Source organism: Myzus persicae, unplaced genomic scaffold (genome assembly GCF_001856785.1).
Source record: "Myzus persicae strain clone G006 unplaced genomic scaffold, MPER_G0061.0, whole genome shotgun sequence".
Classification (NCBI taxonomy): Eukaryota; Metazoa; Arthropoda; class Insecta; order Hemiptera; family Aphididae; genus Myzus; species Myzus persicae.
Genome location: NW_019100626.1, coordinates 146,280 through 162,918, shown reverse-complemented (window position 1 = coordinate 162,918; position 16,639 = coordinate 146,280). Strand labels below are relative to the sequence as shown.

The 16,639-nt window shown below is 30.7% G+C and overlaps 1 protein-coding gene across 4 annotated transcripts; it reads right to left on the bottom strand.

Moving 5' to 3' along the window:
• Positions 1–487: 487 nt before the first annotated feature.
• LOC111037616 (lipoma HMGIC fusion partner-like 2 protein) lies at positions 488–15,192 on the bottom strand. 4 transcript variants are annotated; one of them, XR_002604896.1, is made up of 6 exons: positions 14,923–15,192; positions 4,130–4,289; positions 3,333–3,626; positions 2,070–2,183; positions 1,580–1,708; positions 599–708 (listed from the first exon to the last, which is right to left on the bottom strand). XR_002604896.1 is itself a non-coding variant. In XM_022320285.1 (5 exons), exons 2-5 carry the CDS (start codon positions 4,278–4,280, stop codon positions 566–568), a joined length of 702 nt encoding a protein of 233 aa, XP_022175977.1. In that variant the 5' UTR covers positions 4,281–4,289; positions 14,923–15,192; the 3' UTR covers positions 552–565. The 4 variants fall into 4 exon arrangements, 3 of the variants coding, with proteins under 3 accessions (XP_022175994.1, XP_022175977.1, XP_022175986.1); XM_022320285.1 differs by lacking the exon at positions 1,580–1,708 and having other exon boundaries at positions 552–708; XM_022320294.1 differs by lacking the exons at positions 1,580–1,708; positions 14,923–15,192 and adding an exon at positions 5,426–5,557 and having other exon boundaries at positions 552–708.
• Positions 15,193–16,639: the final 1,447 nt, after the last annotated feature.

Here is a 16,639-nt window from a genome sequence, read left to right as displayed (position 1 = left end):
AACATTATTTTTTAATAACTTAAATTGGGTAAAGAAATATTTTGAAAAATGTTAAGTTTTAGAAACAATAAGTACTTATGTTCAAAAAATCACCTTATATAATACCATGGTTAGGCATTACAAAAATGTCTATGGTAAATAAGTATTTATTATAATAATATATCATTAATAAGTTTAATTCATATAAATATTAAATAGTACCAAAATATAATGCGATTCAAATATGTGGGCAGAAATGCAGAATTCTACAGTATCATCATAGCTACATAACCACGTACCTATAGGAAATTGTAAAAAATATTAAAACGACAGGATTAGATTAAAAAAAAATAACAGAGTTGGTTCGCTAAAAATGTGAGTAAAATTATTTTTATAAATATGAAAAAATAAAAATACAATATCGCTTACAAATATTTATCGTTAGAAAATATAAAAAAATTGTTGACGTAACAAAAGCATTAAGTAGGTATAATAAGTATAATGTTGATACCTATTTATTATAATTAAAATATTATTATGTACATATGCATGGAGTATAAAATAAACATTTATAAAACAACGTTATCTATAGTAAAAAGACAATATTTTCTCCTTGTTCGAGTTGAAGTGCTACTTTGTCGCTGGACGTTGCTCGGTCCGCTGGCCCCGACAACATGGCCGTGGCGAAAGTGAGAACAATACCAAAAGCTGCAGTGTACAAACCTGATCCTATAACATCGCATAGCAAAATATATTATTTTAAACGTAACGATAAGGTAAAATCACAGTTGGCTATTTTCTATAAAAACCGTTCACATATATTATGTTTTTTTATATGAAGAGTGTCTGCATATTCAGACACGGATCCAGAAGAAACACCTAAGGGGGGGGGGGGCAACAGTTTTTTTAAAATAAAAATTACAATATGGAATCTCTTTCCACCATGAACCAAGTTAGTACTACCTTAGTTTGTGCACCCCAAAATGATACATATAATAATATATTATATTAACAGACATACATGTGATTTGAAATATAGTAATACCAGGATATGTAGATTTATTAAAAAAATTGATATAATATGTTTGGGTAGGGGGGGGGGGCTGAACCCTTACATCTCCCCCCTGGATCCGCGCCTGTTCATATTATTATATCATGTATTCATTTCTGCCACAAGTATTGTTTCAGCGTGACAAAATAAAATCACACCACAAATGCAACTAGAACAGCTCAACCACACAGAACTATGCTAAGAGTCTTCAAAATTAAAATAATATATATATATTAATATTATTAATTGGCTCATTTCGCAGTGTAGGAACATCTTACCTCCCACTCCCCTTAAAATGTAATAAAATCTCTACCCGTGAGGTAGACGCATGAATGCATATGAATTTATAGTAGTAGTCCGGGATCAGGAAATGAAAACATTTTTTTTTTTTATTAATAAAAAACATTATTACTGCTACGACGTTCTTGGCAGAAAAGGCTTTATAAAAAAGGTATGTCAGTTATTTGTGTTTCACTGTCGTTTAATCATAATACATATTCGAACGATTAGGAGATAAGATACAGTAGGTACCGCGCGGCGCGCACCCACCTGATTCAATCTGCAGTACTCTGTATGACTGTATATGTATCTCGTATCTTCATCATAGATGATTTAGCTTAAAATATTACCTCCGACATCTGGGTAGATTCAATATTCAAGACGTTCAAGTACAGTATTCTGAATTCAAAAAGTAAAAAATGAGATGTTTGGGAAAACTTCAGGAACCCTAGCGGTCTGTTGTAAATATAATGAAATAAACAATCGTATTTTTAGTTTTTACGCTCCATGGACCAGGGAATTCGTGGAACATCGCGGTTGTGACGTAAGAGACAATTTGATTTTTTTTTTAAATACTTATATCTATTTATGAAATGATAGACACCTATATAGGTGGTGCTCGTGTTTATGCTAATTTGTACAACTTAGGGATAATTTCCTAGTAATTCGTTTTCTACATAATATGTGTTATCCAATGTTCTCGAGTTTTGATAACCAGCTAGTTGTTTAAATTTATTATTAAACTCGTTATAATTCATACCATTCGTGCAGTCAGCAGAGACAAAAGGCACAGATTGAGTTCCGCACAGCAGCACCACGCGTTCCGATCCCCAACCAGCGGCGAAACAAATTACTCCTATCAGATAGAGTAAAACTGAAAGACAAAAATAAACAATTCGTCACACGTAATTATACATTATAATATACATTATAAATTCTATACTCTTATATCTATAAATTCAGCAAATATATACACAATACACACGAATTCATATGTTATTAATGTGAGGTTCGCATGATATATTTATAAATATTGCCTATTCGAAGCAGTCTGTCGAGTTTTTCGCAGGATTATTTTATACTGGAAACGTGAAAAGGCTAGTCTAATAAACAGTCAGTAAGTTAAGATAATTTCAACTTATCAACTTAACTTACTAGTTTGATGTTTTAATTAATTCATTTGCCTCTATTTTCTTATTTGCCAATAAAGTCATTTTGAATTATCATATTATCCGGAAAAATATTTTGTTTATAATAGTATTTTATCACCGTTTATAATTATTATAAGCCCGTAGAATATAAAAAATATTAAGAATATTATTTTTTATTTTTTATTTATTTTTATTGAACTTAAGCCCAGCGACTAGGGCCATTAGCTGTTGTAGGGGTAAGGTTGGTTGGTTTTTTTTACGATTGTTACGGTAGCTAGCAAACACGTGTATGTGTGGCAAGGCTTTTAACTACTATGAACCCGGGTGGTCACCCATCCGGGAAGTGGGAACTAGTAGCTCAAGTAGCTGTGGCCATTACTTACTCCCAGACCCCAGTCGTATTCCGCGACTGGCAGCAGCCAACGCGCCACTCCGAGCCATATTAAGAATATCAATATATAATATATTATACTCGTATGTTTAATTATTTACAAAGAATTTCGTGTTTATATTCATAGGTAAGACTAATTCATTATCATATTATAAAATGAGAATAAGACTAACAATATAGGGGAACTTGACGTCTTGACGTCGACGTCAGAAAGACAAGGTGGTAGTAAAGGTATATAAGTATATTTATAAATGACAATACTTTATAGCTTATAATATCTTCGAGATGTAATAGGTACGCCGTCTGTAATATATAGTCACCACTAGGTATCTTAGGTATGGCTGCACGCGAAATACGGAAATTTATATAATATTACACATAACGCGTGTGCCATATGCCCACATGCGCTATGTTCGAATACGAAATACTTTCTGATAGTTCTACGATAACCAGACAATATATTATTATATTTGATTATTACCGGAGAGTCCTTGTCCGGAACCAGCTATCCCGAACACGCTTTTCTTGCTTATCGATTGTTTGCAAAAGCTGCCCACGGCCATGGCAGACATTAAAAAGCTGACGAAAACGCCAGCGGACATCAACACCAGACCGACCTTCCACACGAAAGGGAACATCGACGTATCCGTGGCCAGTCCTTCGACGGCGAACGAACCGCAGTGCTGGTTGCCGTTGATTTTCGTACACCGGTAGTAGATGCCGACGGATGGACGGCAACGCACTTCGTAGTATGGCGAGTCCGAGCTGTTATTTGCTGCGAACAAAACAATCCGACGGGCGACGGTTATCAATAATTGCACTGAAATGATGCAGTACGCAAGCCAATATTTGTGAATGCACCTATATCGTGCGTATGTCGTGTGCGCATTATTACAATGTCGTAGGACATGTAAGTAGTTTAATGATATAACATTTTAGGCGCGTGTGGTATAGATTATTCATTTTAATGCTATCGGGTAAAATTTAGAAAGGTTTAAAGATATTAATTAAATAGTAATATTAATACTTAATAGCTACAACGTAATATATATATATATACTGTTATAAAATGTTATAAAATGTTTTAAACGATTAACTCCTAAAGTCTACTTGCTGTTTCAGTGTTTCCCAAATATTGAATATAGTAACTTGGAAATATTGGGAAAAATGTGGCCTAGATGAACAAACATGTATCCAAGGCCGTCCATGTGGTTGGATACTGTATATTTAAGCATACTAATATTAAATGCAATGCGTGTTTAATTCTCATGGACTTACATTCAATGGACAGCGATTTGTTCGATAGACAGTTGTAATCAGTAGGTCCGACGAGCCATTTTGGAGAGTAGATGGCCGTGAATAGAGTAATGGTGGACACCACACTCAACGTAGCCCACAGTAGGCTTTTGGCGGTTAGAATGAAATACATCTTCTCGGCCTGCACATACAGATTAACAATATATATTATATACTTTGTATTTTATTAATTTGGTAATCTAAAAATTAACATTTTTTTTTCTACCGAGCGAATATTTTATCTTTAAAAAATAAAAATAATATGTATAGTAAATAGAGTATAACAATATTATTATACAAAATGCAAATAAACATGAATAATATTAGTAATTAGTGTTGAGTTCACTTTGTATTATCTCTGATATGGCAGACAATAAATTGGGTATCGCACAAACGCCGCGGTCTTGCTCATATATACAGTATACACAATATATATATCATGTACTATATGTATACATAGACATGTACTGCAAACAAAGCATATGCGAGGTAAAGGGCCTCGGGTTATTTTACCAAATTAAAAACGTTAAAACCAACGTCACAACTATATTGTACGAGTATATAATATAGCGGCTCTCGTTTGATTACTGCGGCGAAACCGCCTTATTTTATAATACTACACAGTACATAGATATAAATATAGGAGGTGTGCGCTGCACGAAACCGGCCCCTCCGATATAATAATAATATTATATGGTCTACACGTGTTCGTGGTGCCAAAGTGACGTTTGCTACACATCGACTACAACAATTCACGTCTATAACTGTATATAAGTTTAATACTTTTATAACAAACGATGACGTTATAATGAAATATATCGGAGACCCTCTAATAGATAGAAAAAAAAGGTTTTCGCCGTTGTACCGTCTGCGCACATAACAACAATAATAATAATAATATAACCTATTGCATCGTATACAACCCATACATAGGTACATTTGTATTATTTGTATTAAAATGTGTGTGTCGAGTGACTCATGTCTCGTAATATATATATATATTTATGTACTTTCTGTCGTGTGTAATATTATATACCCTCTTATTGCGTTTACCTCCATTCGTCTTAGTCACGGACGTGAGGCATCCCGACCCTGCGCGCGCTCATCAACCCTCGAAAAAAATGAATTCCCCCGACGAGCGGTCGAGACGGTCTGCAGCGCGCACTGCACCTGGTTCAGACCGCTCAACTGCTGCATGACGAGCGATGTGTGTGAACTGCGCTGCTATAGGAAACCGGCGACAGCGATAATATAATAATAATAATTTAATTATATTACCTATGCGCGTATAATGATATACGTTCCCGTCCCGTTCCCATATTGTTTTAAAATTTTGTCCATGTCCGAAAACAACACCGGAACAACACGATCGGAATTTCCTTTTGACGTTATTACTATAGGTGGGTACCTATAATATAATGTAATTATATTATACTGCTCGTGTATCTATAAACAATACGTTTATATTGTCGTTATTCGACCGTTCATCATAATATATATATATATATACATACATACACACATACACGAATATTATACATGCGCCTGCACTTGAGCGTAGATACCTTACCTTACCTATACTGTGATTTAGTTATTAAAATAATACGCATATACGTATATACTATAATGTGAGTATAAAATAATATATTAGAGAGAGGCAACTACAGGCCACTCGGCTCGAATCATAATTCGATATTATTCTGGACGGCATGTGGCGTGCGGCCGTGATTTGAAAGAGAAAAATATACACCCGAATAAAAAAGGAATTAAAAATGGCGTTTAAATATTCACGGCGTAACAGGAGACCCTTAATGTGTTTTTTTTGTCCGTTTTCTTAACCGGCTACATAATGAACGAAAGAAAATTAAAACCAGCTATACGATATTGACGTCTTAATTTACATCAGCCAACCGGTATATCACAACGCACTGCACATAATATTATTGTTTATTAATATGTAGAAGAGAAGAGTAGAAGACTAAGGTAGCCGAACAACATATTATTATTTCACTTGTCGACCCGCGTGTATCGTACACGGTTCATCACAGAACAATTAATGTACAATACAAGGTAGTTCTTTTAAAGCTGAAAACTCATTATTGAAAATAGTATTAATAATTTTGGAAGTAGTTTTTAATTTTTTTTAAGTTGTTAATACTTTTTTGAAAGAAAGCATACCTTTTTTAATTGCATTTCATAAGCATTTAAACTTAATCAAGGGATTTTAAATATTTAGACTCATAAAAAATATATTTCGTTTCGGGGTATAAAATTTCGTTCCTCTAATTAAAAATTATAAAAACGATGACGGTAAAAATATTTTTTTTTCAATAATGTTATTTTGTTATGACATCAAATTTTCTAAAAAACAAAATAACATTTTTTCTATAAACGAACTTTTTGAGAAAATGAGCGTGATTCGTGAACCTTGCGCACCACCATCATGCCGATCTAAATCGAAAAACGAGCGTGACTATGATGCGCAAGAGAATCACCTTGTGTCCGTCTATAAAATTGTAGTTCTAATCTCACGTGCTGTTCTTCTCTGTTGCCCAGGGCTACATCAATATAATTTACTATTATAAAATATTATAATAATACCTACCTACCAATATAATAATTTGTGAATTATTTTTATACTCTATTATAGATTATGCGGTCCACACGTGTAAAATACGTAGTACTCAATGCCTTACACCTGTGTATTAAGGTGGTGCACTGGCGCGTGCTGTGCATTTCATCGAAATAGTTCATATAACCACTATGTATATAGTGATTAAGCCTTAGACCATAGCATTAATCACTATGCGCTAGGATATTATGATCTAAGGAATAAGCAAACCCACGTATACCTGTAGCGGTTATCACAAGGAAGTCTCATAAATCTTAATACCTATTAGTTATTATAATAGATATACCGTATACACTATGGTCTATGTCTAATGTCTGTACAGTATTACAGTATAGGCACTGGTATGGGGTATACTAAACTATATTATATACGTATGACGCGTACTGTTCAGTTTCAGTTTTTTTCTGAAAACAAATTAAAAGGATATAGGTATACGATATAAATACGGATGTGTGGGCAAAAGGTAAGAGCAATATATTTTGTTTCACATTTATTACAGTATGAAAAAATTCTATTTACAACTCCAAATTGTTCGTCCGGAGTAATTTTGGTACATCAACATTTACATATTACAATTTACAATGGAGAATAAAACAGTTTGGAAAAAAATAAGCATTATAATATTTGTATGGCTGCGTGCCTGAGTGTAAAGCAAATAAAAAAAAAACATATTACATATACACATATTAGGTAGGTATAGTTGGTATGTACAACACTATCACATGGTTATCGTCCTACATCAGAGTTGATTGTTGAATACAATGTTTCGTTGTAATTCATTGTGCGGTCCCAAAAGTGTCATCGTGAAAACTGAATTAATATATTTTAATATGTATACGATAAAAGTATAGAGATATGTATCAACAAATACATCACTAAAATATGTTGTGAATTTATTGTTTACAGTGTAAACTTGTAAAATGCATTTGACTCTGCACACGATGGACTTTCTAATATTTATTTTATGAATGACGGACAATGACAAACCACTGCGCAAAACTAAATGAGTATATCTAATGTATATGCATTTTAAGTGTAACTAAATTATACATATCCGTTTTATATATATCGATATCGGTAGAGTCAAATTTAAAATCCCTTACTACATAATATGTAATATACATATTATATTGATCGGGAATTGACAAAATATATTGATTTTATCCAGATTCTAGACTTTAGAATCTAGAGTATTCAATTCGATTTTGATGCGTAATTATTCAAAAAACAAGCGTTGGGAAGTGATCTAGAGATAAAAATGTAATAAAGTCTTAAATAGTATTAGGCGATAGCTAATACCTTTACCTAATACCAATACCTTTCGTTGAAATTGAAACAAATCGATACATTTAATATGAATTAGAATTGTGAAGCTGTAAGTAAGTAGTCATTGAGTATAAATAATTTGTAGTATACAACTGCTTAAAATAATTAAATACCTACCCAAGTTTGTCGTGCAGAGTTAAGTTGTGAAATCATTAGTTTTTCTAGTCTGTTTTCCACACTTATCATAAGTTATAATAAATGTACAATAACTCACTAAGTTGTATGCGTTATATATGTATATATGGGTGCTTAAAAGTATACAAATAACATACATACAATTAAAACAAGAGTCAGACAATACATAACTATACATTTACAACAAATGATTATTAAATTAGGTTTTTACATATTTATAGGTAGATATCGATATTTTAAATTGTTATCGTCAATTGTCAATTAATATCAAGTTTGTTTTTGTTAATCGTCTCTACGTCTAATTACGAATGAATATTTTATCCGAGTTAAACACAACTACCGGGCACTGTGCAACTACGTCTGCAGTGCACCTGAGCAACCGGTTTGAAATTTGAAAGATCACATACTGCTGGATAAAAAAATGTTACCAGATGGAAAAGAGAGAACGATAAAATACGAAATCGAAATCGAAAATATTTATCATTACAATTTAAAACGTTTCATATGCCTACCAACAAATTTATACATAATATAAGCTAAATATCACACACTCGCTCCCTCTCTCTCTCTCTTACACACACTCACTCATTCATCGTTATATATTAAAATCACAAAACGTATGAACTTGAAATTTGGAATAGTGGTTTCTATAATGATCTAGATGTATAATAAGAAAGGATTTTCCGATATTCTCATTTTAAAGAGATGATCTTAAGATTCACGATGGAAATTGAAACTTTTTTCGTATTCATAAACTTTGCCTGGTTATAATAGTAATAGTAGAAATAAGTATTTTTTTTTTTTGTAAATAAATGGTTGACATTGGTTACTTGGGCAGATCAGGAAAGCGCATGCATCAAATTGTCACACTTATGGCCTCGAATAAAGAAACTATATCTTAAAGACTTAAAACCATATTATGTGGAAGTGTGTAGCTTTTATACTCAAAAACCGCTCAACTGAATTTGAAAAAAATCTCAGAGAAGTCAGAAAAGTTTAGCGAGTAAGTAATTTAGCTTTAGACTACGTTGAGAAATATACCAAGTACTAAATCCGATCCTTGACTTGCGGTCGCCCATCTAGGTCGAATAATTATACAAAGCTAGGTACACTGACGTCGATTTGTCAGGCAACCGAGGGAACACTAAAACTGAGATACACTCAAACCGAGATACACCTATAAGTAATTATTAGGTATAGCGTGTAGAGTATAGAACCTACTATATAAGATTGGCCACAAAAAAACTGCACACGGGCAAAACCAGGCTATTCAGCTAGTTTACATATACTTATAACAAATGGCATATAGTATAATAATATAATATCTTCAAGTACCGACCGCCTTTAACTAACATTAGTACACTTTTAAAACCATGTTTCAAGTTATTTAAAATTAATTGTGTATAAAAAAATAATAAGTTAACATTGTTTACATTATCATAGTCAAATATAAAATATCGTATTCCATTTGAGTTATTAAAATTTTAATACCTAAGAAATAACATGTCATCATATTTTTTTTTTAAATAATAGATTTTTATCATTTTTTGTAAACATGACTATTTTATCACAATACATTTTCAAAGTTGAATGTTCTGATGATTTACTTATTAAACACATATTTGGATTACCAAGGGTTCGCCGTTTCGAATTACGGGGGGCACCTAACTATCATCGAGAATTCGAGACCACTCAGCTGCTACCGCAGTAATCTTTGTATTTTACTTTTAAACTCATATTTATTTTTTATGGTACAGAAGGTATTATATTTCTCAGACTATATAATAGCGATTAAAAACTGGTTAGGTACTTAGATGTAGATTCTCCTATACAGTTATATACTAATTATAACTATATAGTATATATTAATATATAATTATGATTACTTCAACATATAATATATATAACTATTATACAACCACAAAAACCATTTTGTTCGTTTAACTTGTGTGACGAATATTATTATATTATTTTGTTAAATGCTAAAAATAAGAGTTTGGTGAACATCAGAGGATTTTCGTTTTACTAATTAATTTTCTTAATTGAACCCAAAACTTATACGACAAACGGGTGGTCTCGGACTTCTCCTAATTATGCATGTAGACGTTTACAGTCTTATAATATAGTAATATTATTATAGGTACCTGCAATAGAATATTATATACTTGTATCCTAGGCATATATATTTATCAAACATCTATATATAACTTAAAATAAGGTGTCTGGTGAAACATACTACTGTCTATTAGCTGATGTTCTAGGGTATAACATTATATACACACGTATACAGTGTACAGTGAACGAACATATTGGAGCAGCTGTTCATTTCCGTGTACAAATATTCGTCATTTAAGTTATTTTAAGTTATTTTATTCTCTAGTCATTGTTAGTCTATACTTAAATGCACTGACTACTCAAAAAAATGGTCCTAGAGCATTGATTAAATATCAATAATTCAATCAATGCCACGATCTTTTAATATAAACTAATATACAAATATGATTTTACTGTCAAATTTACAGACAGTCGTGTAATAAAAGGTGCCAAAATTAATATTTATAGCATTGACCACTATATCTACATAATATATACTTAACTTATAATATTATTAAATCATTATTCATAAACAAAAAATGTATATTGTAAACTAATACAAATATAATATTTTAATGCATTTTGCAAAATTAAACATCGTGCGTATTTGTTCTATAGCCAGGTGGCCAGAACTACCAATTTAAAATACATATCCTACGCAGCGTTACATCCAAATCCTTCTTCGTATTATGTATCTATGTACTCGTAGCCATAATAATATAATGATTTTTAATGAATTAAAATTATTTTTATGTTGACTATCTAAATCATTAACAATACTTATTTAAAGGTTAGGTTATACATAATATTAGGTTTAATGTATATGTTTATGATTCATGGTCGATTCTAACATCCATTATAAATACAATTATGCCACTATAAACTATAAAGCATAATCTATTATAACAAACATTTACTTTAAAGTGTTAAAACAGTTTTTAAACAAATATTTTTTTAAAACGAAACGCTAAGCTAAACAAGATAGATTCTATTTTTAAATAATTATAATATTCCCACGCGATAACAAAATTATATGGATTATATAACATTATCTAAACAACTAATAAATAAGATTAAATAGTAATAAGCATTTAAGTAAATTTTATGTGCAATGTGCAAAGAATATATTTATTTTTTAAATTTTAATTAGCTTTTGTGTATAATATTATAGTTCAACAATTACACAAAGAATATTGTATACCTTACCTAGTTTATAATATATTTATATACCAATCATATTATGATAAATATTTGTAAACAATTATACGAATATTGTTTATGTGCATTGTGCATAGTATACATTCAATATCTATCAATGCATTATAAATCTATATGAGTAAGATTAATATGTGTGTAGAATAAGATGTTAATTATTATTCTTTTTTTCGATTTATCAGTTAAAAAACAGTCTTTTTTACAGTGGATTAGGATAGGTGCATAACAATCGAGTACAGTTTGCGTTTTTATTTATCAACTATTACTATTATTATTACAATTTACAGAATAATTTTCCATTCAAAATACTATAATTTTTTAGGTCTGTTTGGCTGTTTCATACTTTTGTTTTTCGAACAACATATGTTTACTATCAATCACTCATAATGGTTCCTAACCACTTAGGTACTTCCAATGTCAAATCTAGTTTCGACTTTACTGTTGACATTTACTCGTAGTTACTAAGCAAATTGTTTTTGTTACGTCTTTAATGAGTATATTTTGTATTACCTACCTATTTATTACAAATTGTAACAATATTATCATCTCCAAGATTTAAAATATTTATTACCTATATAATACATTAACATAATATAACGATGCAATCGACATCATTAAGACGTTTATCAAAAGGTATTTAAACTATAATTATTCATAATATATTCATATTTAGCATACATGCAATAACAATCGTTAATTATCAAATATATTTAGGTTCATTACAATTTTTAAAACAGTAGTATCTAATTTAGTCAATATTTACTTATTTTAAAATTTGTTTTATTCCTTAATTAGTTAAGGGCTATTATAACTTATCACAGTTTATACGCCCATATTATATTAATGGTTATATGATGGAAAAAAAAATAGACTAGGTAATCAAGTTATTATAATGTAATGCACCTATTAGTTTGTTTTATTGTAATTTGTTGTACGCATGGTTAAATTATTCAAAATTAATTTATATATTACAAGGAATATAATATTATCTTTTGGTTTGTGTTATGCACCTATACATGTACTATTTAACATATTTTAGAGTAAGTATCTGCGTCCTATCTAAATAAAACATTATACAACATATGTATGGATAAGTGAGAATTAAAGTCTTTTATTAAAAATAAAAATACATTGATGATAAAAGATCAACTGGATTCACAACTGAAAAGTAGTAAAAAAGAAACTTTGAGCGTGATCTTGTCTTAGGAATGTAATTTTATTTAGGAACACATAGATTAAAGTGCAGGATCACTTTACAATGTGGGTATTCTACACTACACATTTATTCAGGGATTAGTACAACAATAAGGTACATTTTATATAGAATTTGGGATCCGACAAGAAAAAGTTTACTCACAAAAACACAAATACATTTAAGAAAAATGAAATAAATAACAATACAATAAACATGAAGATTATGGGTACTTAACTCGTAATATTTTATAAGTTATTTAAAAAAATAAAATACTATTACCTAAACATAATAAATTACGTTTAGTCATAAATCATAATGATTTTTTATATCTGTAACATAAAAACCATATTGATTTCGTTCAACACGAACTACCCACTTAAAAAATATAATAACATGTTGACATATTTATCGACTTCAATCCTGAATCTTTTCATAAATTAAAAAATAAGATAGGTAATCAGTATTCACCTATAAATATTAAATAATATAAAAAAAGGTACAAACATTTTTTACTGCGGAAAGATGATTGAAATACACTATTTAATTAAATATACGAATACTCCAACAAGATGATTCACCAAGCATGCCAACTCCTCCCTTTTGTTCTATAATATTGCATTTATTCAAATGTTGAAAAAAATATTTAGAACCATACTTTAGAAAGAGCGTCATTTCATTTTTCACTTTTTGATGTGTAGATGAAACATCCAAAGCAAAATTCGAACGAGTAGGTATTATTATTACCAAGTTATTACATTTTACACACGCTAAGAATAAAATTCCTTAATAGCTAATGGTTTACTTTTATATAAAATATTTAATATATGTAATATTTACTATTATGTAGTCTTCTAGTTTACTAAAACTTATTATACTTCGGTAGATAATTTTTACAAATTGTAAGATTTTAATAGATTAATATTATTTTACTTTAATTATCGGATCACTACAGCTCATTTATCTTCTAAATCTGATAACATGGACTATAATTATTCTTAGTACAATAAAGTATGAAAATTCGAAACTATTCGTTCAAATTTCAATTTAGGTTAGGTTACATTTTTAAAAAATTATATGCTTGACAATTTATTGTAAATATTTACTGTTCTAATTTAGAAAAAAGTTAGTATCGCCAGTTGACACTTTTGAAATGTCAAAAAAATTTAAGTATTTGGAAATATGATCTATAAGTATTATATACTTAAAAAATCAGAATTAGAATAAATGTTTAATTGAACGAAGAAGTGAGCACTGAGTTTGTTCGGTAAATCACTCTGTATAACAGGATATGTGTTGATATAATATTATCTTTACATTATAGTCAATGGTCAGTATTTATTTTTAATTTTCAATATCATATACACTTTTTAGCCACGTTATTTTACTATACCTACATTCTACATTCTAAATACACATATAGGAGTGTCTACTGCAATTTATGAAACGAATAGGTACTAATATTATAGTATATTTCAAAATGGTAAGTAAAAATAGAGAATTGTATGAATAATAATTAATAATAATAATTCTGGCGTGAATCTTAATACGTACCTATTGTATATATGAAAGTAAATATATTTTGAAGGGTTGAAATTCGTTAAGTTCGCACAATAGTATACTTAATAAAAACTTATAACTGATGATAATTATTAAACTTATTTTGTAGACTTGTAGTGATAAAAATCCAATCGATTTTAACTAATTAATTATAATATATTATTATATTATACCCACACTTCGTTGACTGTCATATACGTAATATAATACACAATATGTTATTGTGCTCGCGTCTAAAGTCCGTTTTAATTTAATTACCTTTGATTCCTCTGACTCACGCTACTGATAAATAACCACCTCGTCCAGACGATTTATGAATTATATATTATATTTTGTTTTTGACACACTTTGACATTTAATTACCAAACACTATATTATAATCTAGTACATTTTAATAACATTTCCGAAATATACGACGAACGTGGTCCGCGATTACAACTGAAATGTATTACTAGTTACTAATTAATAATTACTATGATACGAACTTAAGGCCCATTGTTAAAATCGTATACGGTAATGTATTGTTATGATGTGTAACTGTGTATAGCGTGTATAAGTAAAACTCTATGAGCCATGAGGTGCTACCTACCTATACGTAATTAAATATATTTTTTTATTTACCGCGAAACTGCAGCCGACGAGCGTCTGTCGAACGAAACCCACTGAAATGTAATGAATAATGGTATTCGAATTGAATATTTAAATTTTTAGTTTCACTACGAAACGCGCACTACATTAACTTATACAATCGTTTGTTATTACCAAGTACATTATACAAACGCGATAACCGAAAAACTACGAACTCAACGACTGCTGTCCCGTGTACGCGGCGCACCGACGACATGCCGTGATCGCGCGTCGTGACCGAATGACTGGGTTTGCGCGTGTGCATCGCCGGCCGCCGTCGCGTATAATGTAATATGCATATTATAATAATATTATTATATCATACTCCGATACTCGTATATTACATTATGAATGGGTTGGTGGTTTCCGCTGCTGCCGCCGGTATACTGTGTGTACTGAATAGTGAATAGTGTATAATATGTAGTACGTACCTTTATATATGACTATATTACTGCTGCAGCAGTGAACAATACCATGACATCGTTTGGAAATGTTTAGAAACATTTATAAACAATTTTTAACAACGATAATGTTTTTAATAATATCCGAAGTCGCCAACTTTCGTCCAGCGTGGGTCTGTCTGTTAAACGTATTATTATATATAGCTAATATGGCTGTACCACAATAACAGCCAAACTATGCATGTATATTGTATATGATACAAATTTTATATTTAATTGAAAGAAGCATGCATACTTTACAAGAATATTATTACTCACGCATTGATTATATACATACTCGAAAAGTCGAAACGATAAAAGAGGAAGGGAATAAAATAAGTAAGAACGTTATAAAAATTCATCTAAACCTACCGCGATCATTTGCTACATCATTACACATATTACATGTGTGTATACATTGTGTAAAAAAACAACAACAATAACAACTACGAACGAAAACAAAGATATCGTTATAGGCCGTAAAAATTGAAGACTGCAGCCGGTGGTCAGAGCTCAGAAATGTATGCAGCATAACATTATACATTATATATAGGTACTATACAATACGTCTACACTAAACGCGGTATAATTCGGTTAGGTGACGTTTGAGTAATAAAAAAAAATTAAAATTAAACTAATAATAACGAATATATTATATATTTATGTGTAATATAAGATATAACGTGCCGTTATAACACCTTAATTCTTGTCTCTGGGATTTTTTCTTCCTTTTTTCTTTGAGCAGGACACACATGGACATGGGTATACGCCACGCCATGCGGGTATGTTAAGCGATACCACCTGCTGCAGAGATGATCCATGAAAAACGTACATATATATATGTTAATATATGATATTATGTACATAGTAAAAAGAAATTAAACGTTTTCCTCGCCCCTTGACACACTGCTACTGGTATATACCAACGCGCGCTGCAGACTCGCCAGGCCCGGTCGGGGTAACATATGTACGCATATATACTACGTATAATGCGAGCCGGGAAAAAAAGGACCCCTTTTTTGTCCGATGATGGCCGACTCACTTTTTACTATATTTAATATTATACGAGGGATTGCTTCTATATAATTTACGCCCTATATGACGTATACGCGAGCACTGCATACTGCAGGGTCATAATATAATGGTTATATACGTCGTGTTTGTTGTTTCGCTTTACCCATGTGGATTATAAATCTCCGTCATCGCCTTATAAATAACTCCGTTAACGGCGGTCCTACACATATATATATATGATCAGCAGAGCATATAAC